The sequence below is a fragment of the Chlorocebus sabaeus genome, chromosome 1, assembly GCF_047675955.1.
Source record: "Chlorocebus sabaeus isolate Y175 chromosome 1, mChlSab1.0.hap1, whole genome shotgun sequence".
Classification (NCBI taxonomy): Eukaryota; Metazoa; Chordata; class Mammalia; order Primates; family Cercopithecidae; genus Chlorocebus; species Chlorocebus sabaeus.
The window spans coordinates 110,287,636-110,314,359 of NC_132904.1; the positions used below are offsets into that span (position 1 = coordinate 110,287,636).

Consider the following 26,724-nt stretch of genomic DNA (forward strand, 5'->3'; position numbering starts at 1 on the left):
CTTGGGTCACACTTGAGCTATTGCTTTCCAGTCCTCTCTCCAGGCTCTGTCCTCGGGCCGTGGAGACAGGCTGCTCAGAATAATCCCTCTCATGTTGTATTGCTGTATTTAACTCTTTTAGATTGCTCATGACCTATTCATTTATTTATTAATCCTCTCAATCTCTTCTATTTGTTAGTAAAAGGGACATATGGTTTGTTAGGGGTTATATAGTTTGATAGTTTGTTGAGTATATGCTACATATGCTGAGTACTTTATCTACAACAACTCATTTAATCTTCACAGCAACCTATGAGGATAAATATGGCCATGCTCCATTTATTTATTTGCTCATTCATTCATTCGTTCGTTCACTCATTCATTCATTTATTTGAGGCAGGATCTTGCTCTGTCACCCAGGCTAGAGTGCAGTGGTGCTACTACAGCTTCGAACTCTTGGGCTCAAGTGATTCTCCTGCTTTAGCCTCTTGCGTAGCTGGAATTACAGGTGCATGCCACCATGCCTGGCTAATTTTTTTCTTAACAGAGGTGAGGTCTTGCCATGTTGACCAGGCTGGTCTTAAACTCCTGGGCTCAAGCAATCCTCCTGCCTCAGCCTCCCAAAGTGCTGGGATTACAGGTGTGAGCTACCATGTCCGGCCTAAGCCCAATTTAGACATGAGAAAACTGAGGTTGGAGCTGGGCGCAGGGGTTCATGCCTGTAATCCCAACACTTTGGGAAACTGAGGTGGGCGGATCACTTGAGGCCAGGAGTTCGAGACCATGCCTGGTCAACATGGTGAAACACCTTCTCTACTAAAAATACAAAATTAGCCTGGCGTGGTGGCATGTGCCTGTAATCCCAGCTACTCGAGAGGCTGAGGCAGGAGAATCGCTTGAACCCAGGAGGCAGAGTTTGCAGTGAGCCAAGATGGCTTCACTGCACTCCAGCCTGAGCTACAGAGTGAGACTCCATCTCAAAAAGCAAGCAAGCAAGCAAGCAAGCAAGCAAGAAAGAGAAAGAAAAGAAAGAAAACTGGTGTTGGGTTTAGACACTTTCTTTCTGTACCAGGCTTGGTCATACATAGCTGAGAGACCTTGGGCAATTCCTTTCTTATTTATTATTGCTAGTTAGTTGCTATATTGTTAGTTATTGCTATAGACTGAATGACTGTGTTCCCCCAGCATTCACATGTTAAAACCTAACCCCCAATGCAATGGTATTAGGAGGTGAGGCCTTTGGGAGGTGATTAGTGTCCTTATAAAGAGATTCCAGAGAGCTGGTAGCACCGTGAATTACGGTTTTTATGATTTCTGTGTAGGGGGAAGAGAGAGTGGATATCAGAATATCTGGGAGAAGGGGCATGCATAATTTGAACCAGGTGATGTTGATACTGCCTTACCCATTCCAGGTAAATAATTACTGAACTATAATATTCCCAAAAAGTCTGGTGAATTCAATACATAGGTGAATTTAGTAGGCAGGGCAATTGTTTCTTTATTCCCATTAGATAGGTGATGAAATTGAGTATACGATTGAGACAGTGTAGTTGGTTTGCCCAAGTTCACATAGTCCACGATGGAACCAAGACTGGGGCCACGCTCTATTTCATTTTCCCTTTGCTTCTTATTAAAAACTCACTTCATTTTTTTTTTGAAATAAAACACTCATTTTTAAAAATAAAATTTAAAGCATAACAGGGTGGAGAGTGAAAAACGTCTTTCTCCCCACCCTGTCTACCAGACGTACATTCTACCCTGACAGGCAACAACTGTTACAATTGTTGTCTTTTCTTCCTGTTTACATTTTTCCTCAGTAGAAAAGGCAGAAGACAGAATCAGATCTTCAGGAGTGCTGTCTTAGCTTGGCTTAGGGTTCTGTACTGGGCTTGGTCATACATAGCTGAGAGACCTTGGGCAAGTCAGTAAATATCTCAGAGTTGTAGTTCCTCGTGTGTAAAATAAGTGTAATGTCACTGATAGGGTTTGGGTATTTGTCCTCCACAACTCTCATGTTGAAATGTGATCCACGGTGTTAGAGGTGGGGCCTAGTGGGAGGTGTTTGGGTCATGGGGGCAGATCTCTCATGAATGGCTTGGGCCATGCTCATAGTAATGAGTGAGTTCTTGTTCTATTAGTTCACGAAAGACCTGATTTTTTTTTTTTTTTTTTTTTTTTCAAACGGAGTCTCGCTCTGTCGCCCAGGCTGGAGTGCAGTGGGGTGATCTCAGCTCACTGCAATCACTGCAAGCTCCGCCTCCCGGGTTCACGCCATTCTCCTGCCTCAGCCTCCCGAGTAGCTGGGACTACAGGCACCTGCCACCATGCCAGGTTAATTTTTTGTATTTTTAGTAGAGACGGGGTTTCACCATGTTAGCCAGGATGGTCTTGATCTCCTGACCTCGTGATCCACCTGCCTCAGCCTCCCAAAGTGCTGGGATTACAAGCGTGAGCCACCGAGCCCGGCCCTTGTTTGTTTGTTTGTTTTTTGAGACGGAGTCTCGCTCTGTCGCCCAGGCTGGAGTGCAGTGGCGAGATGTTGGCTCACTGCAAGTTCCGCTTCCCGGGTTCACGCCATTCTCCTGCCTCAGGCTCCTGAGTAGCTGGGACTACAGGCTCCCGCCACCACGCCTGGCTGATTTTTATGTATTTTTAGTAGAGACGAGGTTTCAGTGTGTTAGCCAGGATGGTCTCGATCTCCTGACTTCGTGATCTGCCTGCCTCGGCCTCCCAAAGTACTGGGATTACAGGCTTGAGCCACCGTTCCCAGCCCTGATTATTCTTAAAAGCCTGGCATCTCCTCTTTCTCTTGCTCCCTCTCTAGTCATGGGACATGTCTGCTCCCCGCTCCCCTTCCACCACGAGTAGAAGCTTCCTGAAGTCCCTTACCAAAAGCAGATGCTGGCACCATGCTTCTTACACAGCTTGCAGAACCATGAACCAAATAAACCTCTTTTCTTTATAAATGTACCAGCCTCAGGTATTTCTTTACAGCAACACAAGGGACTAACACAGTCACCTGCCTCAGACTGTTAGAATGAATTCATGTAAGAGAGAGCATGCCTGAAAGCATGTTGTAAACCACACAAGGCCATACAAAGATTGGTCAATGTGATTATTCTCTGCTGTTTTTTTTTTTTATTTCCTCTGGAAGAGCCCATGGACGACCACTATGTTTCCACTGCTTCTCAGACTCTGAAAAGAATGGATCGGAGATGGGACTCATTTCCACAGGATGAAAGGATATGATTCAAAATTGTACCAAGTGCAATTAAAGTTAGATATTAGAAGAAACTTTGTTTTAGAATCCCAAAGGGATTTTTGAGGTCTCTTTGAAAATTTCTGAGAAAATACTAATAATACATTAAGCCTCTATTTTTCCCAGAAACAAGAAGATGGATAAGATAGCCTCTTCGGTCCCTTCTTTTCTAGAAGTTCTTTAGAATTCAAGTAAGAGAGAAATTTAAACCCAACCAACTGGCCCCAGGTCCAGTTCTGGGGTGGCCAGATGGGTGAATGGCTACTGCCTGGAATAGGATGACCTCTCTGGTCCTTTCCTCCTTGAAGTTTATTAACTCTTGAGTTAGAGAGAAATCTAAGCCAAATGACCTTCTGCCCCCAGATCTGGCTCTGGGGTGACCAATAGGCTGATGACCCATCACTAGCCCCATTAAAGCCTAGCTTTTGCTACCAGCTTGCTAATTTTAGATGCAATTTCCAGGGTGACCTACCCTGAAGAGCACTCTAGAGTTGTCTGAGTTGCTTGGGGAACAGAAAAAAGCTTCTACCCACAAGTAGTTGAAAAAGCTAGAATTTGATGGAAATTTGGGGAAATGAGTAGGGGAAAGTTTCATTTTCTAGGAAGGAGAGATATTCAAGAGGCTGGAACATTTCCATCTTGAACACCTGTAAGAACTGGAGTAAGACCATCCTTCTGTGCCAGAAAGGAGGGGAAAGGGGAGAAATAAGGAAGGATTCTGCCTGCTCTGCCATTTCTCATACCTATCATTCCCTGATGACTTGTATGAAGGATTACCCCCTCCCTTATAAGCATAAGTCCCCAAATCTCCAAAGTTTAGCACCAGGAAGATCTCCAGGCAGACAGAGCAGGAACCAAGCAGTACCACGCAGTTCTTTGGGTCTCACCTTACTCTGATGCTTCTCTCTCTCATACAGGTGTTGCTGCCACCGCGTTGGCCTAACCAGGACCAAAGACCCCTTCCTTCTCTTCCACTCAATGTGGAACATGACGGTTGGAAATTCCAGAATGAATACATTAACAGAAGAGACAGAGGCAGTAAGCAAAAGGGGTATGTGAAGATCGAACTATGAACTTGTAACGCCCAGGGGTCTCAGTTCTTCTAGACCTGTGTAATTTTCCTGATATAGCTTTATAGAGTCTCAAAAGTACAGTGTCACTTCAGAGGCCCACTTGGGTTTTTTAATTCCTTCTTCTTTTTTTTTTTTTTGAGACAGGGATCACTCTGTCACCCAGGCTGGAGTGCAGTGGTGTGATCTCAGTTCACTGCAACCTTGGCTTCCAGGATTCAAGCAATTCTTGTGCCTCAGCCTACTGAGTAGCTGGGATTATAGGTGAGCACCACCACACCTCACTAATTTTTGTATTTTTAGTAGAGACGGTGTCTCACCATGTTGCCCAGGCTTGTCTCAAACTCCCGATCTCAAGTCATCCATCCGCCTTGGCCTTCAAAAGTGCTGGGATTACAGGTGTGAGCCACCGCACCCAACCAGGTTTCATAATTCCTATTCCTTGCTTGTATCCATGTAGAAGATGGCAATACACACACCCAACCAACAGGAACGACCTCCCATTCATCTGACCTTTTGAGGCCAAAATTGAGAATAAAAAGCTTCACCATGCCACTACTTAAAATTTCCAACCTGTCTGGTTGGGGATCTAGAAGAGACCTCTTCCCTTCTTCTAGATGATGGGGACAGGAGACAAAAATAACCCCACCTTTCAGATGAAGCCAAACCCCACGCACTCAGACGTAACATAACAATAATACACTCTCCAAACTGTAGCATCCCTTCCATACCATCAGGAGCACTGCAGACAGCTCACTGCAGCCTCAAACGCCCTGGGCTCAGGTGATCCTCCCACCTCAGCCTTCTGTGTAGCTGAGATTATAGGCATGTGCCACCATGCTGGGCTAATTTTTCTAGTTTTTGTAGAGGTGGGGTCTCACCATGTTGCCCAGGTTGGTCTCAATTCCTGGGCTCAAGTGATCCACTCACCTTGGCCTCCCAAAGTGCTGGGATTACAGGTATGAGCCACTGTGCCTGGCCACTTTACCTCAATTTTTTCATCTGCAATATGGGAGTAATGACAATATCTTCTTCATAAGAAATAAATATTAAATAAGATAAAGAGCTGAGCACAGTGCTGGGCACATAGTGTACGCTCCATGAATAGGGGCCACTGTTGGCGGAGTGGTGCAGAACAGGGCCATTCCAAGGACCCAGGGTCTTGGTGGAGGAAAGCTCTGAGTCATACATGATAGGACAGTGGGGCAAAGAAGACCAGGAAGGAAGGTGCTCTCCTATGTCTGTTGAAGACACTGCTGTGCCTCTCTCCTTCCTATCATGCCCACTGCTGCCTCTTCAGGCAGGCAAACTAGGAAACCTGAGTCAAGCATTTTGCCATCCTGCTGGCTTCCACCCCCTCCGTGAGTAGACAGCCCCTGAATCTTCCAGCCTCCATACCAGCGTGCGTCAAGTCTCTGGAACTGGGGGATAGGAAAGGTGCTCCTTATCTGACCCGTAGCACAGAGAGAGGTAGGCTCTGCAGGGGCACCGTATGAGCAAGTGCCAATCATGGGTGCCCAACCAAAGGGGCGATGAGGGAAGAGGAAGGTAAATCTTCCCTTTAGCACTGTGACGACAAACCTTAAGCCTCCCCCAGCCCTTTTCTAGCAGGTGGGTCCCTAGTGTGACCAGATGTTACTACAGGTCGCAGAGTTTTGGTACGTTTATAGGTTTTAAAAGGTCAGGCTCTGTGGTGGTAAAAGTTTTACAGTCTAGTAAAATTTTACTGCAGAAGATGGGAGACACAGCTGTAATAGAAAAGACTGGAGCCAAGAGTCTGGCAGATCTCAGTTCCGTCTGTAATTAGCTGTGGGAATTAAGGCATGCCATGGAGGCTCTCTGGGCTCTGTGTTTTAACCGGGATAATGGGAGCAAGAAAAACAATAAGGGGTAGGACAGGGGGCAGCGGCATCCAGCGATAGGTGGGAAGTTGAGGCCCATGTGTGATCACATCCTTCTCTCTGCAGTGCTAGAGTTGCTGGACACAAGGGGAAGGAAGGCTCAGACCTGTGAGTCCTGCAGTCTCGGAGTTTTTCATTACCCAGACTGGATCACTGCCATCTGTGTGTCTGCTTCCGTTCCTTGGGAGGAGCCTGGCTGTCTGCAGGCAGAGCTCAGGAATCAAATTAGCCCAGCCTCTGCTTTTCCCTCATCCCCACCGGCCAAGGCGAGTTCATCAAGGCCTCGCACTAATTCTTATCTTATTTAAAAGGGGCAAAAGTGACTCCACAGTTTCATCTGAGGCAATTTACACCCTGCCACTGGCCACACGGCTCCAGCTTCCCCCTGTCTATTGTGCCATCAAATCCATTAATAGGACATTTCTTCAGGGGAAACTTGATTGCCGCTCCATCAGAAAGGCACACAGGTAATACATCTCCATCTGAGGCCATGGCCTGCCCGGCTCCCTCTAATCCTGTTACCCAAGGAGCTAATTCTCAAATGCACGCACTGTGCAGAGGACATCCTCTTTTCTTCCTAACACAATTGGACAGTCCCAGAAGATTCTAGGAGCTCAATGCAGAATGAAGGCTTGAGGCCCATGGGACAGGATCTCCCGGATTTCTCAGGACCTCTAGAGGGGTCGTAACACATGCTCATGGCTGACACCCCACTCCCCTTTTCTAGAGTACTACGGTGGGGAGGGGTAAGCCATACCCAGACCACCCTGCTTCATAGTTCAGCCACCTCCTACTTCTGCTCCATCCTTCCTCCGCCTTCTTCTTCTCTTTCTTTTCTCCTTCCATTTTCCTCTCTTTTTTCTCCCTTTCTTCTTTGCCTTTTCCACCAGTCTTCCTTTTCCTCCTCAGTTTCTTTCCTAACTTGCTTCCTATCTGGTCTTCTTTTTCTTCCTGTTCCTGTTATTTTTTGCTTCTCCCCCATTCTCCTTCTCCAGATCCCCACGACTGTGAAAATATTGTTTTACCTTCCATTTTTTTGTGCTCCCTTCCCTCCGGCTTTGGCGCTGTCCTTTCAGAACAGGTTCAGTTTCTAATGCTTCCCAGTTGTCTCCAAATGGTTCGGCTCTGTGGCAGGAATGGGCCCCAGGCCACACCAGCCTAGGTGTGGAGCAAGAGGTAGGGAGGGCCTGGTGGATATACACAAACACCCCAGGTACAAAATGGAGCATTGTGGTAGTGCTTAGGGTGTGTCAGGGGAGCAATTAAGTGTCTATTTGCTCTCCAATGAGGAAATGATTCTAATGGCAACCCCAAATGGGTTTGTTACTGCTGAAGGCCACACCCTAGCTTATGGCTGCATGAAGGGACCCCATCAACAAATGGCATAATGCTCTATGCAGATTTCATAATGCACATAAACAGGAGGAGAAAGTCATCTAGAAATTTTCAGATTTCTAACTGCTAATGGCCACTTAGAGGTAAGAGGGAGCTTAAAAACTTTGTTGGCCAGGCACGGTGGCTCATGCCTATAATCCCAGCACTTTGGGAGGCCGAGGCGGGCGAATCACTTGAGCCCAGGAATTGGAGACTAGCCTGGGCAACATGACAAAACCCTGTCTCTACTAAAAATACAAAAATTAGCCAGACATGGTAGCACACCCTTGTAGTCTCAGCTACTTGGGGGGCTGAGGTGGAAGGATCACCTAAGCCAGGGAGGTTGAGGTTGCGGTGAGCTGTGATCATGCTACTGCACTCTAGCCTGGGTGATGGAGTGAGATCTTGTTTCAGAAAAAAAAAAAAAAAAAGAATCTTTGTTGGGCTTGAAGACGCATTTAGGAATCTATAGTGCTCTGCTTGGGCCCTATTCAAGACCTCAGCCTGGTGGCCCGGGAGGCAGCCTGGTTCTTCTTGCCTTGCCTTATCCTGCTGTCACTCCTTGAGTCTGAGGCCATTCATTCTGGAATTCTGGAGAGGCCTGGGTCTATACATTCTCTAGAAGTTTGGGGCTCTCTTTCGATTCACTGCCCTCATCACCATTCTCCCGAGGGAAAGGCTTGGAGCTGATTGTCCATGTTTTTCTGGATTGTGCAGTGATGAAGCACATGACTTAAGAGAAGAGTAGCCCAGGCTCCCTGAACTGGACTGCATGTTGCAGAACCACACCCCGCTAATGGCCCCAGGAAAGGACCCCATAGGTGAATGGTATAATGCTTTGCACAGATTTCATAATGCACAGGAATGAGAACCAAAAGGTACGCAGCCCTGACCAAGATAGTTCTGTTCTTTTCTTTTCTATTATTTTCCTTCCTTCCTTCCTTCCTTCCTTCCTTCCTTCCTTCCTTCCTTCCTTCCTTCCTTCCTTCCTTCCTTCTTTCCTTCCTTCCTTCCTTCCTTCCTTCCTTCCTTCCTTCCTTCCTTCCTTCCTTCTTTCTTTCCTTCCTTCCTTCTTTCCTTCCTTCCTTCCTTTCTTTTTTCTTTTCTTTTCTTTCTCTTTCTTTCTTTCTTTCTTTCTTTCTTTCTTTCTTTCTTTCTTCTCTTTCTTTCTTTCTTTCTTTCTTTCTTTCCCTTTCTTTCTTTTCTTTTCTTTCTTTCTTTCTTTCTTTCTTTCTTTCTTTCTTTCTTTCTTTCTTTCTTTCTTTCTTTCTTTATTTCCTTTCTTTTTTTCCTACAATTCAGAAAATTCCTCCTTACTGCAGGGTTCCTAGCCTATTCCACACTTAGAAAATAAATTCAAAGGAAAGAAAATAAATTCAAAGGAAAGAAAATGTTTTGTTGTTGACGCTTACCATGATTGGTACAGGAGCATCTACCCAAATGGTGAGCTAGGGCAGGACTCCTTCACATAGAAATGCACAGTAATTCTTCTTGCAGGCAACTTTAGGGGTACACAGCTGAGGCCTGAGGGATAGGTACTTGTCTGTTTAACTTGCAATGAAAAAAGAAACACTTCTTTCAAGAAAACCACTTCCATTTAAAAGGAAGGTATTGAAAATGCTTCCAAGGCCAGGTGTGATGGCTCATGCCTCTAGTCCCTTTGGGGGACTACCAAAAATACAAAAATTAGCCACGCATGGCTTGCATCTGTAGTCCCAGCTCTTCAAGAGGCTGAGATGGGAGGATCAGCTGAGATGGGGGAGTTTGGGGTTGCAGTGAGCAGTGATCACGCCACTGCACTCTAGCCTGGGTGACAGAGCAAGACTCTGTCTCAAAAAAAAAAAAAAAAAAAAAGGAAAGAAAAGAAATGCTTGTGAAATGATATCAAGCAAAAAAAGAGGAGGATACAAAATTATATGTGTGTGATATTTACTTTGTTGTATACACATTGCAGAAGGAAATTATGGAAGAATATACACCAAAATGTTAAGAGTGGCTGTCTCTGGGTCATAAGTTTACAGATGATTTTAATTTTTCTTCATATTTTTCTACGAAGTGCATGTATTATTATTATTTTTACTACATATATTTACTATGTACAGTAAGAATGCATAAAATAAATACATATAGTAAAAGTTTATTTTTATTGTATATTTATTATTAACATATATTTTACTATTTAAGTCTGACCAATTAGACAAGGACAAAAGGGCAGACCTGTGGTGACCCCAGTTACCCTTCCTGTAACTGCAGAGGTGCCCAGTCACCTGCTTGGTTATGTCACTCTGGGGAGTAAGAGAATGACTCACCTGCTCCTGCCTGACTCACCCTATCCTGCCCCAGTCCAGTGCCACAGAAACATGCTTGCCAAGGGATATCAATGAAAGCAGCAGCCTGGTTCATCTCCCGGGGGTCAGGCTGCACCCTTGTCTCAGGGGCTTCTGCTGCCCCTGTCCCCACCTAAGTTACTCCTTGGGGAAATATGACCAAGCGCCCTGGCTGAATGGGTGGACTGAGCTCCCACAGCATGACATCAGCTAGGGCGGGCTCCCCTCTCAGCCGTCCCCTCCCCTTTCCTCCCGCCTGAAACACGATCCAGCTGAAGGACTGATTGCAGGAAAACCTGGCGGCTCCCCAACCTTGGTGGCCCGGGGAGTGCGAGGCTGCAGCCTCAGAAGGTGTGAGCAGTGGCCGCGAGAGGCAGGCTGGCTGGGGCATGAGGTTGGCAGAGGGCAGGCAAGCTGGCCCTTGGTAGGCCTCGCCCTGAGCACTCGGAGGCACTCCTACGCGTAGGAAGCTCGCTATGCTGCTGTGGGTCCAGCAGGCGCTGCTCGCCTTGCTTCTCCCCACGCTCCTGGCACAGGGAGAAGGTAAGTGGACTTTGGGAAGCAGCAGGACTTGGCTGACCATCTGCTGAGGTGCGGCGGGGGATGCTTCCGTCCTCGGAGGGCTGTGGAGACGAGGGTGGGGAACGGGGTGGCTGCAGGAAGGTCAGCTGTCTTACCACCTGTGAGCATGACAGCATTTGAAGCATGGTGGTCAAGCTAGAAAGAGTTGGGAATGTTGAGTCCCGGGGCAGGGCAAGAGCGGAGCTTGCAAAGAGGGGAGCAGAGAAGTAGCCTGGCATATCAGCAATGAAAAGACAGGCACCAGGAGGGGGCTCCTCTCCTCTTTGCCCCTTCCCTAAACTCTTTGAATGAAAGCTGCAAGGGAACTTAGAACTCATTTGGTCCACCCCTGCCTGTTATAAATGGGAATGCTGTGGCCCAGGGAGTAGGGGGCGGGTAATTCATTCAAGGTCACACAGCTTGTTAGCAGCAGAGTGGGGACCAGAACTAGTCTAGTCATCTTTCCTCAGCTTCACTGGTTTTGTTGCATAGGTTCATTCTTTGGGTCTGAGGTTTCCCCAAGTTCCTTTCCAGGACTAAACTCCAGTGACACCCAATTTCTCTCTACATTCCCTACGCCCATCCTTTCCTGACTCCCTTGAATGTAGGGTGTTTTAGCCACAAAGAGACCTGCTTCCTTTTGCTGCAGACCATGTTCATTCCCCTCTGGGAGGTTTCTCTCCCTACAGAGCTGGGGTGGAGCACACTGGGGCACAGTTAGAAGGAGGCCATCCAGGGGTTGGACAGATGTAAAGGGCTCTGGGCAAGATGTCCTTCCTCCCGGGAGCGGTCGTTTGGGGATGCTCTGTAGGTTAAGCAAACGCAAGCTGGAAGTGATGACTGTGGTCGAGGGCTTCCTTGACTGAGAAGAAACTCTGTCCCTCCCAGCAATGGTCCTTTGCCCTCGGCCTGCTGGGATGAGTTCAGTGCTCTCCAAGCTGGTCAGGATCCCAGTCAATGGGACCTAGGCTGTTGCTGGTGTAGTGAAGACGCACACGGGTCTGCATTTGAATCTCAGTTCTTCCACTTGCAGGGCACGGTGCTCACCTTTCTGGGGCTTGGGGATCCTTGTCTGCAAATAGCCACTCTGGTGGACTGTTCTAAAGTTAAATGAAGAATATGTACATTAATGTTATTCCAAAGGAGACACTTAAAAAAATTGTGTGTGTGTGTGTGTGTATGTATATGTTCTCTCTCTTTGCTCTTCTCTGTCCTTCTGAAGGAAGCCAGCAGCTTATTAGGGAAAAGTGGGTGAAAGGGTGGGGAATCTGCAGGACTGATTTGTTGCTAAGTTGCACACAAGATGAGAGAAGACGCAGTCTTGTTTAGCAAAAGCCAGGCCTGCTGGCGCCTGGTTAGTGAAAGGCCCTGGGTACCCTGCCAGCTCCATCTCCCCTCTGCTCCCCTTTGCTGCCCTCTAGGTTGTACTCCCTTCACCGTCCCGTGAATTTTCACTTTTGTATGTCAGGCCACCCTTCTGGAAGTGCTCCTACTGCTTCCAGTGTGAAAACTGAGCTGCACATGAAAGCTTCATAGAACAGGACCAGGGCCCAGGAGCTGGGCTGTCTCATTACTGGTTTGTTCCCATAGGCCACCTGCCCTGGAAGTCATTTAATTCCTTCTCACTCCCTCCACACCTAGCCCCAACCGTCTTTCTAAGCCCATCAAGTTTGCCCATACAGCAACCCTAGGAGGTGGACTGGGCCAGCCCTCCGCCCATAGCTTGTGTGTGCCTGGGGCAGGGTGAGAGGATCCTCTTGGGGTGGCTTTGCAGGATGTAGAGGGAATGTCAGTTTTCACCAGATGCCCACACTTCCTTCTTTCTTTACCAGTTTCAGACTCAAAAAGTAGATGATGTGTGCAGATGCTGAGGTTTGACCTCGGCTGAGGAAAACCCTGATGCAGACCCTTGGGCTTAGAAATTGTGCACTTGGAGTCATGCTTTCTTGCAACCCTCTTGCTTTTAGTATCATACCCTGGCAGCCAGCTTCCCTGTTGCTCCCCAGAGGCCCTTGCTTAGGCCCCATGGGCCGCCTACTCTCCACCTTTTTTAGCCCTCAGCCTGCTTTGAACCTCAGCTGTCTCGTGCCACCTGCTCTTCCAAGCCAGATCTCTGCTTCCTGTCAATGAATGCATAGGTCCTTTCTACAAAGTAATTCATTTGAATTATGGTAGAAATCTCTGCAGACAAAATGCTCTAGTGGTGAGAATGTCAGTCTGTGGGGATATTTTAGAATTTTGTAAAGTGGAGATGGTGGGAATACATCCCTTTTAAAAGCTTACAAACCAGGGCAAGAGAACCAGGGGAAGACTTGGAGGGGCTGGTGTCTACTTTGAACTGTTTTCCTTCCCAGCCAGAAGAAGCCCGGGCCTTCAGGGCCGAAACACCACCAGGCCTGCTCTGCTGAGGCTGTCAGATTACCTTCTGACCAACTACAGGAAGGGCGTGCGCCCCGTAAAGGACTGGAGGAAACCAACCACCGTGTCCATTGACGTCATTGTCTATGCTATCCTCAACGTGGTGAGGCTCAGCCCCGAACTGCACACAGGCAGACCTTGTGGGGGTGGGAGAAGGCCATGTGAGACAAGTCACCCCCTGTGCAGCTTGGTAGGCATTTGAGAACCCATAGGACCTACGTTCTGGCACCACAGCTCAGGATGGATTGCAGCACCATCTGCACAGCTGCCCAAACCAGAAACCTGGGCTCACCCTGTGGCTGCTGCTCCCACACCCGTACAGTGAGGAAGCCACTTCCCACACGTGGTTCTTCATAGACTGCGTAATGCTAACCATCTCTCTGTGTCAGCTGTATGAAGATTAAGACTGTCCCATGCATCTCTATGCCCTCAGTGCCTTACAAACATCCCTGGTGCCTGGCAGGTGTCACTAAATGATTGTTGAAGAATCAGCCAACAGATCAATTATTCATCAATTCCTTCATCAACTATCACAGTAGGGTGGGGTGCACTGCTCAGAAGAGGTAGGCAGACATTGTGCAGAGATAAACAAGAAGGCAGTTGTAGAGATGCAGTGGCTCTGTGTTGGGGTCAGGTAGGCAGGACCTAACTTCACAGTCGCTACTAATTTTAATCTACTAAAATTACTCTACTAAAATTAGTCAACCCGCCTGACTAATTTTTGTATTTTTAGTAGAAACAGGGTTTTGCCATGTTGGCCAGGCGGGTCTCGAACACCTGGCCTCAAGCCATCCGCCTGCCTAAACCTCCCAAATTGCTGGGGTTACAGATGTAAGACACTGCTCCTGGCATTATATGTATATTTGAAGTTGAAACATAAATCATTGTTGGCAGAGCATGGTGGCTCATGCCTGTAATCCCAGCACTTTGGGAGGCTGAGGTGGGCAGACCACTTGAGGCCAGGAGTTCAAGACCAGCCTGGCCAACATAGTGACTGCATCTCTACTAAAAAATGCAAAAATTAGTCAGGTGTGGTGGCACGCACCTGTAGTCCCAGCTACTCGGGAAGCTGAGGTATGAGAATCGCTGGAACCTGGGAGGTGGAGGTTGCAATGAGCTGAGATTATGCCACTGCAATCCATCCTGGGCAACAGAACAAGCAAGACTCTGTCTCAAAATCAATCAATCAATCAATCAATCAATCATTGTTGCTTCTTTCCGGGTGTGCCCTAGTGAACGACTAACTTTTCCTGTCTGGCCAGGGAGCTCCAGTCTATCTACTTTCCCCACCCCAGGCCCTGCTCTTCACTTTTACTTCCCAAAGCAATAGGGCAGAAGGAAGCCTCTCCTTTAGGGGCTGGCGTGTGCGGGGTGGCCCTCCAGTCCACAGGGTTACTTGTTCAAGCTCCCTTTCCTTTCCCAGGATGAGAAGAATCAGGTGCTGACCACCTACATCTGGTACCGGCAGGTGAGCAGACCCATCCCTCCCTTCCCCCGTTTCTTGGGATAGGGACCCATCCTCCTGGGAAGGAGTTAGGAGTTTCAGTGACCTTGGTGACGGAAGGTGAGGGGAGAGGCTCAGAGGCACCCTCAGCCTGAGATCCAGGAGTGTGGAATCTCCTCATCTCAGGTCTGAGAGTGGAAGGAGGCTTAAAGATAGTGGAGGAGAAACCCTCCAAATCCCCTCTGGCTTCTGAAGTTCTTCAAAGCACCCCAAACTATGGCTTGTTCAGCCTCTGTTGAAGGGAACTCACAAGGCAGCCACTTCACTCTCAGCCAGCACTATTTGCTAGACCATTCTTCCTTTTATTCAGCCAAATTGGACAGCAACCAAATTGGGTGATTGAAACAGGATGGTTCGTTCCAGCCACTTAGTCCTCACATCCTCAGCCATTTCCCCACTCTTTTAGCTTCTGATGGGCCTGGGTCAGCCCATGGTGTGTGGATGTGTCTGAGGCTTGGCAGGAATTCTGGCTTCGAGCTGGGGTGGGGTAGGAAAAGAGTGGAAGTCACTATCCATGAGTCCTGCTCTGGAAACCCCTGGGGCTGTTGGGGAGAAGTCAGAGCAGAGGGGAAACTAAAGTGGCTGAACACACGGAGGCAGGAGTATGAGGACAGCTGACAGAGGTCATGCCCTAGAGGCTCTGGGAACACACCTGGCATAAGTGGGTCTCTGTTATCCCTCCCCATGGCTTATGGCACATCCATCACCACCACCATGGGGTGGTGGAAGAAGCTAGAATGCTGATCCCTGAGATACTGCTCCGTCCCTGCCTCACAGAGGGATCCCTTACTGCAGCGCACAAAGGGAAGGGACCCAAACAAGCACAGGCAGACTGGAGCTCCTTTTCCAGGACATCCAGCCACCTCCCACCTCTGGAGCTCTAGGGCCACTTGTCTGCCCCAGTTGCTTGCATCAGCAGTGAGGGAATGGCAGTCTACATATACCAGCGACTGTGCTAAGAGACTGGAGTTAGAGACACAAACTAGATCAAGGCCCTGACCACCATGAGCTCAAAGACGAGATACAGGTACTGACAACTGAAATGCAACAAGACAGCCACTCCAACATAGCAAGGACAAGGTGCTAACCATGGGAGCACAGAGGAGACACATGTCAACAAGAGTAGGGTGTGGGGGTCATGGACAATGTCCTGGAGAAGAGAGCAGACAGATGGCTTGGCTAAGTCCAGAAGGATGAGGAAAATGAACCTTGGTAAAGAAGATAGGGGAGAGGGAGCAGGATATGCAGAGAGGTTCCAGCAGTGTTTCATTGCATATGGCTGCAGTGTAGAAGTCACAGAGAGGCATGGCCAAAACATGAGGCTAGAGAGATAGCAGAGGTCAGATTATATCAGCCTGTGTTGGCTGTGAAGTTTAACTTTACCCTAAAGGCAATGGGGCACCCCTGAAGGATTTTAAGCAAGGGAGTGACATGATCAAATTTACATTTTAGACTGGCCATCCTGGCATGAAAATGGAGAATACACTAATCAAAACTTAACAACAGCCATCTCCACCCTGTGAAGTAGATGTTATTACCTCCATATAAATATGTTGAGACCAAGATCCAAGAAGTCATTTGTCTGAGATTCTCAGCTGGCAGAGGGGGAACTCACAGCATTCGAAATGACTGACTTCCTTCCTGGGGCAAGGCTGCATCTAGCCGAGTTGTTATGTCTGGAGGCAGAGTGGGAATGAAGAGGTGGGGGGACTCTCAGTTACTGGTGAGGGATTTAGATGCCACTGACACCTACTTCTCCCAAGAAGATGCCCACCTGTTGCCTGGGCACTGAGGGTGAAGTCTGCCTGAGTTGCAGGCGACCCTCACTGGAGATGGAGGGGGCTGCCCATGACCATCCCTGCTCCTCCCCTAGTACTGGACTGATGAGTTTCTCCAGTGGAACCCTGAGGACTTTGACAACATCACCAAGTTGTCCATCCCCACGGACAGCATCTGGGTCCCAGACATTCTCATCAATGAGTTGTGAGTACCATTATCAGTTGTGGGGTGGCTGGGAGGCTTAGGGGATGGAGAAGCCTGGGGACAGAGAGAGAAGATTGTCATTGTTGCATTTGAGATGACCCACCAGGAATTGCAAACTGTATATAAAGCTGGCGTGAGTCCAAATTCCCTTTGTCTTCTCCCCCCACCTTTTTCTGTTCTTTTCTTTCTGAAAACTCCTTCTTTTCTGTGCTTGTTGAAATTCCATACTTCGTAGTCCAAGGGCCCCTGCCACGGGAAAAAAAAAACAGTAAATGAATTCACACTGAGTTATAATCACCTAACGGGACAGCTGCACTTTTAAAGGAGACAGTAAATGTTTCTTAAAAAAAAAAAAAATGGAGCACTTGGCTGGGCTCAGTGGCTCACGCCTGTAATCCCAGCACTTTGGGAGGCTGAGGCGGGTGGATCACCTGAGGTCAGGAGTTCAAGACTAGCCAGGCCAACATGGTGAAACCCTGTCTCTACTAAAAATACAAAAGTTAGCTGAGCGTGGTGGCGAGCACCTGTAATCCTAGCTACTCGGGAGACTGACAGCTACTCAGGAGAATCGCTTGAACTTGGGAGGTGAAGGTTGTGGTGAGCCAAGATCACACCATTACACTCCAGCCTGGGTGACAGAGTGAGACTATCTCAAAAAAAAAAAAAAAAAAAAAAGTGGAACACTGATAGTGGCTGCTGCTTCTGGCCCCCGAAGGAGATTTGGAGCTGGGGGACACGGTCAGACCTCCCAAGTCACACATGTACCTGACAGGCCACAGATTACTTCTCCAATATGAAGTGGGTCCCACTAGGCTTTATTTCTGGCAGTCAAACACAGTCCCATTTGGCCCCAGCCAACATTCCTTCTCCCCATCTGCAGGTTCATTCAGGGCCCACTAACTGGGTTTCAGAATTCAAGGGCAGGGAAGATGGTTGGGGAGACAGAGGGAAAAGGGAAGGTGACCTGCAGCATTGTCCAACTCCAGGGGGTGCCACTGACATTTTTCCAAGGGAGGCAGTTGACCTTGACCACACCCCATCCCCTGCATAGCTCAGGCTGGAGGGTTCTGGGAAATCCTAGTTTCTGCTGGATCTCCAGTTTCAACAGTGAAGTGGCCTTAGTCTTGACTTCTCATCCCTCAACCTGAACTCAGAGAAGTCTGAGGGCTTAGCACCCTGGGCTCAGCCCACTCCATGCCACAGTGGTCACTCAAGAGGGCCTACCACTTTGAGATCAGCTAAGAGAGTGGAATGAGGTCTTGTGGGGCTTTTCTGGTTTTCCCGAATTCGTATCCATTTCTTTAGCTCCTTTTCATCCAAAGATGATTATTTTCATTTCAAAGGACTTCTAGCGGTGAAAGCAAAGGGAAGCCAGAGTCAGGATGGAACACAAGATCCCGCTTTCACCAAGCTCCCTGGGAGCCAAGCTTTGCCCAGCTGGAGGCAGTGACGGGTTGGGGCCGCTGGGCACACTCCCTGCTGTCCATGGCTTTTGGGCCCATGGGTTTTCCTCCTTGCCTTGTGTGGCCAGGAGCCAGGGGAATAAAGGAGAAATGCCCATTACTGCTTGATAAGTAGCCTTGACAACAGCAGGTCAGGAAGCCTAAGATAGGAAGGTTGGAAAAACCGAGGCCAGACAAAACATCCAGGTTGTCCAGCTGCCTGTACCCTCCCCAAACTTCATTCCCTACCCAATTGTTCCAAGATCTTCAGGCCACCAGGGCTTGACCTGCCTCTTGAGCTCCCAAACTGACCCCTTTTCCCTGGCCAGTGTGGATGTGGGGAAGTCTCCAAATATCCCATACGTGTATATTCGGCATCAAGGCGAAGTTCAGAACTACAAGCCCCTCCAGGTGGTGACTGCCTGTAGCCTCGACATCTACAACTTTCCCTTCGATGTCCAGAACTGCTCGCTGACCTTCACCAGCTGGCTGCACACCAGTGAGTATGTGGGCTTCGCCGGGGCAGGGGTGGAGGGTGGGAGACCCCAGGGACACCTGAGCAAGGAGTGCTCCCCAGGGTGCCTTCTCGCAAATCCAGCCTACTCACCACTTATTAGCCCTCTGGACCTCTGCTTCCTCATCCTCTACATGAGGCGAATCTGCTGCTCTTGCTGCTCCAACAGTAAGAGTTCACCACTTTTATCAGTAGAAATTTCATATAGCTCAGTATATTTTTCCAATCCTTCTCTACACATTTACATTCACACATGCATGTGTGCATATATACACACACATACACATCTATGGAAAGTACATGGAAATTGCTTTATGAGTTCTTATTTTACATTAATATAGCAGTATTCAATGAGAGTGTGAACTGACTGCAAGATGCTCAGTAAGGGACAATTTTTTCCAATGTCTCCAACAGAATCTGGCACTAAGCATCTCTCAGATCCATTTATTTCCCTTCATCCCCATGCAAGCCACCCTCATCTCCTGCCTCCGTTTCTGCTTTAGCCTCCTACCTGGTTCCCCATGCATTCATGTCCCCCTTAATTCGTGATTCTCACAGAAGCCAGTGAGATTTTAGTAAAATGCAAACTGACCATGTCACTCAAAACCCCTCAATGGGAGCCCAGGTACCCTGGAACACAATGCACCCTCTTGAGCTGATTCTGCTACAGCCCGCTGCTGCAGGCTCATCTGCTCCCCTGAACTCTGCTCCCGCCCAATTGCCTTCCTTTCTAGCCCCAGCTCTCATATTCTTTCCCTTTATCACATGTTGTTTCCTCTCCTATGCTACCTGGCCCTTTCCTCCCTCTCCCATCCTGCCCCACACCTGCTCCCCCCAACCACACCTAGCCTGGCCAACCCCTCTACTCACCCTTCTGATGGCAGCATACGTTTCAGCTTCTGTTTCCCCTCTCATCCCCTAGACTAGTCCATCCCTGTTGCCCAATTTTTGGCATCCTGGTCTTCTCCTCACCTCTGTCACCCTTGTTAGTACTTGTTCAATGTGTACTTCTCTCCTAGATATAAACTTAGAAAGGGGCAGATGCAGTGGCTCACAAATGTAGTCCCAGCACTTTGGGAGGCCAAGGCAGGAGGATTGCTTCAGCCCAGGAGTATGAGGCCAGTCTGAGCAACGTAATGAGATCCTATAAAAATAAAAAAGTAAAACAACTTGGAAAGGGCAGGGACATGATTTCTTGCCTACCTTTAGATCCCCAGCACAGGGCCTGGCACAGAGGAAGATTCTCAGCAAATGTCACTGAGCAGATGAATGCTAGCTAAGGGCTTGCTAGAGGGCTGGTGAAGTGTACACCACTCTGCTGCAAGAAGGCATCCCCCAGGCCGGGCACGGTGGCTCACACCTGTAATTCCAGCACTTTGGGAGGCCAAGGTGGGTGAATCACGAGGTCAAGAGATCAAGACCATCCTGGCCAAGATGGTGAAACCCCATCTCTACGAAAAATACAAAAAATCAGCCGGGCACAGTGGCGGGCGGCTGTAATCCCAGCTACTCGGGAGGCTGAGGCAGGAGAATCACTTGAACTCAGAGGGTGGAGGTTGCAGTGAACTGAGGTTGTGCCACTGCACTCCAGCCTGGGTGACAGAGTAAGACTCTGTCTCAAAAAAAAAAAAAAGAAAAAAAAAAAGGCATTCCCCACTTCTGTTTTGATGTATTCATTACCTTAAACTTAAGTTATGACAGTGATGCCTGACCAGAACTACAGATAAGACTAACATCTCCTTTGACTTCTACCCTCAATCCCAAACTTCACCAACAAGAGTTAACCACTTTTATCAGTAGAAACTTCATCTAGAACAGCATATTTTTCCAAATCCTTCTCTACACATTCACATACACACATACACATCTATGGAAAGTACATGGAAATTGCTTTATGAGTTTGTATTTTAGATAAATATATCTATATATATTATTATATACTACTACTTGATTCTTTTTACTCAACAATAGGTCTTGGACATTTTTCGAAGTTCATGCATATTTAGGTCATCCTCAAAAATTTTAGCTGCTATAAAATAGCTCAGGATTTTGGAAGGCAGCTGTGCTCACCACTACCACCAATGCAAACATCTAATGATTTTGGTTGCATCCTAGCTTATTAAGCATTTTTATGATTGATGGATATTTCAGTATTTTCCAATGTTTTTCTGCAATGGATACTCCTGTCTTTCCCAGTGCATATGTCTCTGCTGCAGATGTTGAGAAGTGGAGTTGCAATCTATAAGTGAGGATTTTGCTTATTGTCTTAATTCACTTTTAAAGACAGGCAGTTCCATCAAGGCAAAGGTGAAGAATGTTGACTTCTGTTCATTTTTGCAATGGGTAATTCTAACAGGGAAACCTAGAAAGCTGTTTGGAAGGGGGGTGTGTGTGTGTGTTTGTGTGTGTATGTGTGAAAGACAGAAAGCATTTTCTAATGAATGGTTTGCACGGTTCTTTGCACCGTGTGTTTTCATTTAAGACTTCATGTGCCCTCAGTATGGCCCTGTGAGAGAGGTATGATGAGAACCTTATTTTATAGCTGAGGACAGCGAGGCTGAAGGTGATGTGCTGAGGCTGAGGTTGGGCGATCAGATATCAGCTCCCTTTGGTTGTTGCCCACCTGTGTCCCATCATCACAGGGTCTGGCAGGCTCTGGGCACTAGATTCCAAAGCTGGCTTGCTTTATTCTCTCTCAGTCCAGGACATCAACATCTCTTTGTGGCGCTTGCCAGAAAAGGTGAAATTCGACAAGAGTGTCTTCATGAACCAGGGAGAATGGGAGTTGCTGGGGGTGCTGCCCGACTTTCAGGAGTTCAGCATGGAAAGCAGTCACTGCTATGCAGAAATGAAGTTCTATGTGAGTGGGAGTGAATGTGGGTAAAATGGTGAATAAAACTTCGCACCCAGATAGACTTAAGGAGGCATGCTGGGAAGGACTTCTGTGCCTTTGTCCAACTCCAGGTTGCATACATCTGGAACTTCAGTGAAGTAGATGGGGAAACTCTGTGAATGTCCCTTACTTATTCTAAACAGTTATAAGCCTGAATTGAGAGACAGGGTATGGGGGGCTGTCTGTTTTCTTCTCTGAGTAATCCAGGCTGGAAGCTCCATAAAACAAGGAGTCTGAGCTTGTGGGGTGGTTCCTGGGAGCAGAGCCTGTGTGCCCCAGGCTTCCCACAAGCTCCTCTCCCGATCCCAGGTGGTCATCCGCCGGCGGCCCCTCTTCTATGTGGTCAGCCTGCTGCTGCCCAGCATCTTCCTCATGGTCATGGACATCGTGGGCTTCTACCTGCCCCCCAACAGTGGTGAGAGGGTCTCCTTCAAGATCACACTCCTCCTGGGCTACTCGGTCTTCCTGATCATCGTTTCTGACACGCTGCCGGCCACTGCCATCGGCACTCCTCTCATTGGTAAGGTCTCTCCTGGCAGCAGAGCTCAGTCTGGTGAGAAACCCACCCCCTCCCACCTCCTGTATGTGTCTCTTGCCTCTGCCCTGGACTGCACAGGTGTCTACTTTGTGGTGTGCATGGCTCTGCTGGTGATAAGTTTGGCCGAGACCATCTTCATTGTGCGGCTGGTGCACAAGCAAGACCTGCAGCAGCCTGTGCCTGCCTGGCTGCGTCACCTTGTTCTGGAGAGAATTGCCTGGCTACTTTGTCTGCGGGAGCAGTCGACTTCCCAGAGGCCTCCAGCCACCTCCCAAGCCACCAAGACTGATGACTGCTCAGGTGAGAAACAGAAAGGAAGAGTCCACACGAGGGGCCGCTTCTGGCTTGGATGCTGTGGAAAGTCTCTGGAGGGTGTGGCCTGCCAAGGAGGTGCTGCACTGCACGTGGCATCCCATGCCCTGCCTTATTGGGAGGGGCAGACTTCAGCCAAAGGTGTCAGTCCAGACCCTTTCTTCACTTACACAACCTCTCATCACCTTGGGTATTGAAAGAGAGGGTAGGAATCCCAGAGGCTGAGCATGTCAGGAGCTGAGACCTCTGGGCTGAGAATGGCCTCTCTCTAGGAAGGACCCATGGGGGAAGTCAAATGGATGCCCCTTAGGCAATTATTGGTCTCCCTGCCTCAGACAGTTAAAAACTGCTGCTAGGATTTCTAAAACTCTTATTCTAAACAACCCAAAGCAGGGCATGTTGGCTCATGCCTACAATCCCAGCCCTTTGGGAGGCTGAGGTGGGAGGATCACTTGAGCCCAGGAGTTCAAGACCAGCCTGGCCAACATACTGAGACCTCATCTCTACTGATTTTTTTTTTTTTAAGTTGGCTGGGCATGGTGGTGTACACTCCTGTGGTCCTAGCTACTTCAGGAGGCTGAAGTGGATCACTTGAGCCCAGGAGGTTGAGGCTGCAGGGAGCTGTGTTCGCATTACTGCATCCCACTTGGAGACAGAGTAAGACCTTGTCTCAAAAATAAAAATTAAAAACAACAAATACACAGCCCAAAGATCAGATTCTTTAGAATTTCAAACACCTATGAGGCAGAGAGACATTAAGTATGGAGTTACACCTCCTGAGGAATTGTTATAGCTACCATTTGTTGTTGTTGTTGGTGGTGGTTAGTTGGTTGGTTTATTCACTGAACATTTTGTGCCAGGCATGTGCAAAGCACTTTGTCTACATGATCACATGGAATACTCACGACAACCCAAGAGGATTCTCATTCTCATTTTTCAAATAAGGGAAGCAGAGCTATAGAGAACTTGCTTGACCTAAATCACAGAGCCAGGAATTGGTAGAACCCAGGCCCATCTAACTCTAAGCTTTTCTTTCTAACCACTCCTCTCCACTCCACTCCTCTTTGTCCTTCCTCCTGGCTAGGGCCAGGCCTTTTACATGAGATTTTTGGCTCATCTAAGGCCATCTCATCAAGAGCTAGTGAACAAGTCTGCCAGTCTAGTGCCTCATTTACCTTGGTGAAGGAAGCCACTTCTGTAGTTGCATTTCCTGGTCCAGGACCTGCAGTCATGGACATGAGAGCAGCACCCTCCATCCTGCTGCCCCTCTGAGGCAACAAAATGGAGCAGAAGTAGCAGTGGATTGGGAGTCTAGACACCTGAGCCTTGGTGGTCTCACCATTAAATGATCCTCCAAGTATGTGATCACAGGCTAGTCACCTAACCTCTCTCAGCTTCACCATTTTTTATATGGTGGGAATAATTGGCTGGGCACAGTGGCTCACACCTGTAATCCCAGCACTTTGGGAGGCCGAGGTGGGTGTGGATCACGAGGTCAGGAGTTCGAGACCAGCCTGACCAACACGGGGAAACCCCGTCTCTACTAAAATTACAAAAATTAGCTGGGTGTGGTGGTGCACGCCTGTAATCCCAGCTACTCAGGAGGCTGAGGCAGGAGAATCACTTGAACTGGGGAGGCGGAGGTTGCAGTGAGCCGAGATTGCATCACTGCACTCTAGCCTGGGCAACAGAGTGAGACTTGGTCTCCGGAAAAAAAAAAAAAAAGGAATAGTAATCACGCCTCCTCTGCCTCTCTTGTGAGACTACTGTGAGGTTCAGATGAAATAATGGATATCCAATTGCTGAGGAAAGCCCATAGGTTGAAAAGCAGTGTACAGGAAGGATTCTTCATGATATTAATGATCTGGAAGAGGGGTGGAGGATGTGCATAAGGAGAGGTACTCAGTCATGAGTCTGAGTCTGGGTACTCAGGTACCTAGAGATACTAGGATCCTCAGTCATACTGGTTTTTCAATTTAAATTGGATGGTGGGTTTGCAGTTATGTAAGTTACTCTTTATACTTTTTATGTCTGAAGTTGTTCCTGGCCAGCCACGGTGGCTCACACCTGTAATCCCAGCACTGTGGGAGGCCAAAGTAGGTGGATCACTTGAGGTCAAGAGTTCAAGGCCAGCCTGGCCAACATGGTGAAATCCTGTTTCTACTGAAAAAAAAAAAAATTAGGTGTGGTGGTATGTGCCTGTAATCCCAGTTACTTGGGAGATTGAGGCAGAATTGCTTGAACTCGGGAGGCGGAGGTTGCAGGGAGCCTAGATTGCACTACTGCCCTCCAGCCTGGGCGACAGAGTGAGGAAAAAAAGTTATTCCCAGCAAAAATGTGCAGGCTATAGAAGTATAAGTGACCATGTTCAGGTCACCACCCGAGGTCTCCCTCTCCTGCCAATGCTCTGCTCTTCTTCCAGCCATGAGAAACCACTGCAACCACATGGGAGGACCCCAGGACTTGGAGAAGAACCCGAGGGGCAGATGTAGCCCTCCCCCACCACCTCGGGAGGCCTCGCTGGCGGTGCGTGGGCTGCTGCAGGAGTTGTCCTCCATCCGGCACTTCTTGGAGAAGCGGGATGAGATCCGAGAGGTGGCCCGAGACTGGCTGCGCGTGGGCTCTGTGCTGGACAAGCTGCTGTTCCACATTTACCTGCTGGCGGTGCTGGCCTACAGCATCACCCTGGTTATGCTCTGGTCCATCTGGCAGTATGCTTGAGTGGGTACAGCCCAGTGGAGGAAGGGGTACAGGCCTAGTTAGGTGAGGGCAAAGGATTTCTGTTTAGGGCCCTCAGGACCCAGGGAATGTCAGGGACGTTTTCAAGACACAAAGTCCCATGCCCTGTTTCCAATGCCAATTCATCTCAGCAATCCCAAGCCAAGGTCTGAACCCTTCCACCAAAAACTGGGTGTTCAAGGCCCTTACACCCTTGCCCCACCCCCAGCAGCTCACCATGGCTTTAAATCATGCTCTCTTAGATCAGGAGAAACTCGGGCACTCCCTAAGTCCACTCTATTTGTGTATGTATCAAGCCTTTTCCCCGTTGACCCTCCCCTGAATAAGGGACTTTGGAATTCTGCTCCTCTCTCATAACTTTGCTTTTAGGTTGAAGGCAAAACCAACTCTCTACTACACAGGCCTGATAACTCTGTACTAGGCTTCTCTAACCCCTAGTGTCTCTTTCTTCACCTCACTTGTGGCTGCTTCCCTGAATATCCATCCCCTATCAGATGATGGGAGTGGGAAGAATAAAATGCAGTGAATCCCTAAATTCTCTTCTTAACCATTTGTCAGCAGTTTTGGGAAGAGGTTGGATGGTTAGAAGAGATTTACAGTTAGTTAATCCCAACACTTTGGGAGGTCAAGACAGGGGGATCACTGGAGGTCAGGAGTTTGAGACCAGCCTGCCCAACATGGTGAAACCCCTCCTATACCAAAAGAAAAGCAAAAATACAAAAATTAGCCAGGCGTGGTGGTGCATGCCTGTAATCCCAGCTAATCAGGAGGCTGAGGCAGGAGAATCATTTGAAGCCGGGAGGCGGAGGTTGTAGTGAGCTGAGATTGTACCACTGCACTCCATCCTAGGTGACAGAGTTAGACTCTGTCAAAAAAAAAAAAAAAAAAAAAAAAGGAGAGAGAGAGAGAGATTGGTGCCTCCAGGCCCAGGAAACTGGGAGATGACAAATAGGTTGAAAAGCATTTACACAGGAAGGATAAACACCAACTTCATGATATTAGTGATCTGGAAAAGGAGTGAAGGATGAGACTAAGGAGGGATATACAGGGATTCTCAGTCATACTGGTTTTTACATTTAAATTAGATGATGGGTTTGCAGTTATGTAAGTTACTCTTTATACTTTAAGTAGCTATTATGAAGAAGAAACACTAGGAGGTGGGATTTAAGGTATGAGGCTCAGGACCATGAACACTTAGCAATGGATAGAAGAGTGGGGGCATCTCGGCTCTGCAACCCCTTGGAAAGATGTTGGAAGGGTCCACGCAACCCTGTTACCTGGGCTCATGATCTCTTAGTGAAGGTGGGAGCAAGCTCTTTCCCTGCAAGTAGATGCTGCAACGGAACAGAGACGAGATCTTCAGCACCACGGCCAGCACCAGCTGGTTTGGTGTTTGGGAACACCAAGAAAGCCAAGGTTTGGATTTCTTCCTTTTTTTTCTTTTTCTTTTTTTCTTTTCTTTTTTTTTCTTTTTTTTTTTGAGATGGAGTCTCGCTCTGTGGCCAAGCTGGAGTGCAGTGGCGTGGTATCGGCTCACTGCAACCTCCACCTCCCAGGTTCAAGTGATTCTCCTGCCTCAGCCTCTGGAGTAACCAGGATTACAGGCGCGTGCCCCCACGTCCAGCTAATTTTTGTATTTTTGGTAGAGACAGGGTTTCACCATGTGGGCCAGGATGGTCTCGATCTCTTGACCTGGTGATCTGCCTGCCTCGGCCTCCCAAAGTGCTGAGATTACAGGCATGAGTCACTGCACTCGGCTTGGATTTCTTATCTCCTTTGGGAATTGTCAGCAGTCAGTCCCTGGCACATCCACCAGAAAGCAGGGCCAGGAGGACATAGAGTCAGCAGAATGGTCTTTGATCTTATTTCTCATATCCTAGCTCCCTCTCCCAGACACCAGAATTTAAGAC

At 48.3% G+C, this 26,724-nt stretch overlaps 1 protein-coding gene across 2 annotated transcripts; it reads left to right on the forward strand.

Moving 5' to 3' along the window:
* The first annotated feature begins 9,995 nt into the window (after nt 1–9,995).
* Nucleotides 9,996–25,349, forward strand: HTR3A (5-hydroxytryptamine receptor 3A). Of its 2 annotated transcripts, XM_008020941.3 has the most exons (9): nt 9,996–10,453; nt 12,826–12,992; nt 14,313–14,357; nt 16,267–16,376; nt 18,148–18,317; nt 21,032–21,192; nt 21,535–21,745; nt 21,842–22,063; nt 24,498–25,349. In XM_008020941.3, the coding sequence occupies exons 1-9, from the start codon at nt 10,387–10,389 to the stop codon at nt 24,794–24,796; spliced, it is 1,452 nt and encodes a 483-aa protein (XP_008019132.1). In that variant the 5' UTR covers nt 9,996–10,386; the 3' UTR covers nt 24,797–25,349. The 2 variants fall into 2 exon arrangements, with proteins under 2 accessions (XP_008019132.1, XP_008019131.1); XM_008020940.3 differs by having other exon boundaries at nt 21,535–22,063.
* The last annotated feature ends 1,375 nt before the right edge of the window (nt 25,350–26,724 follow it).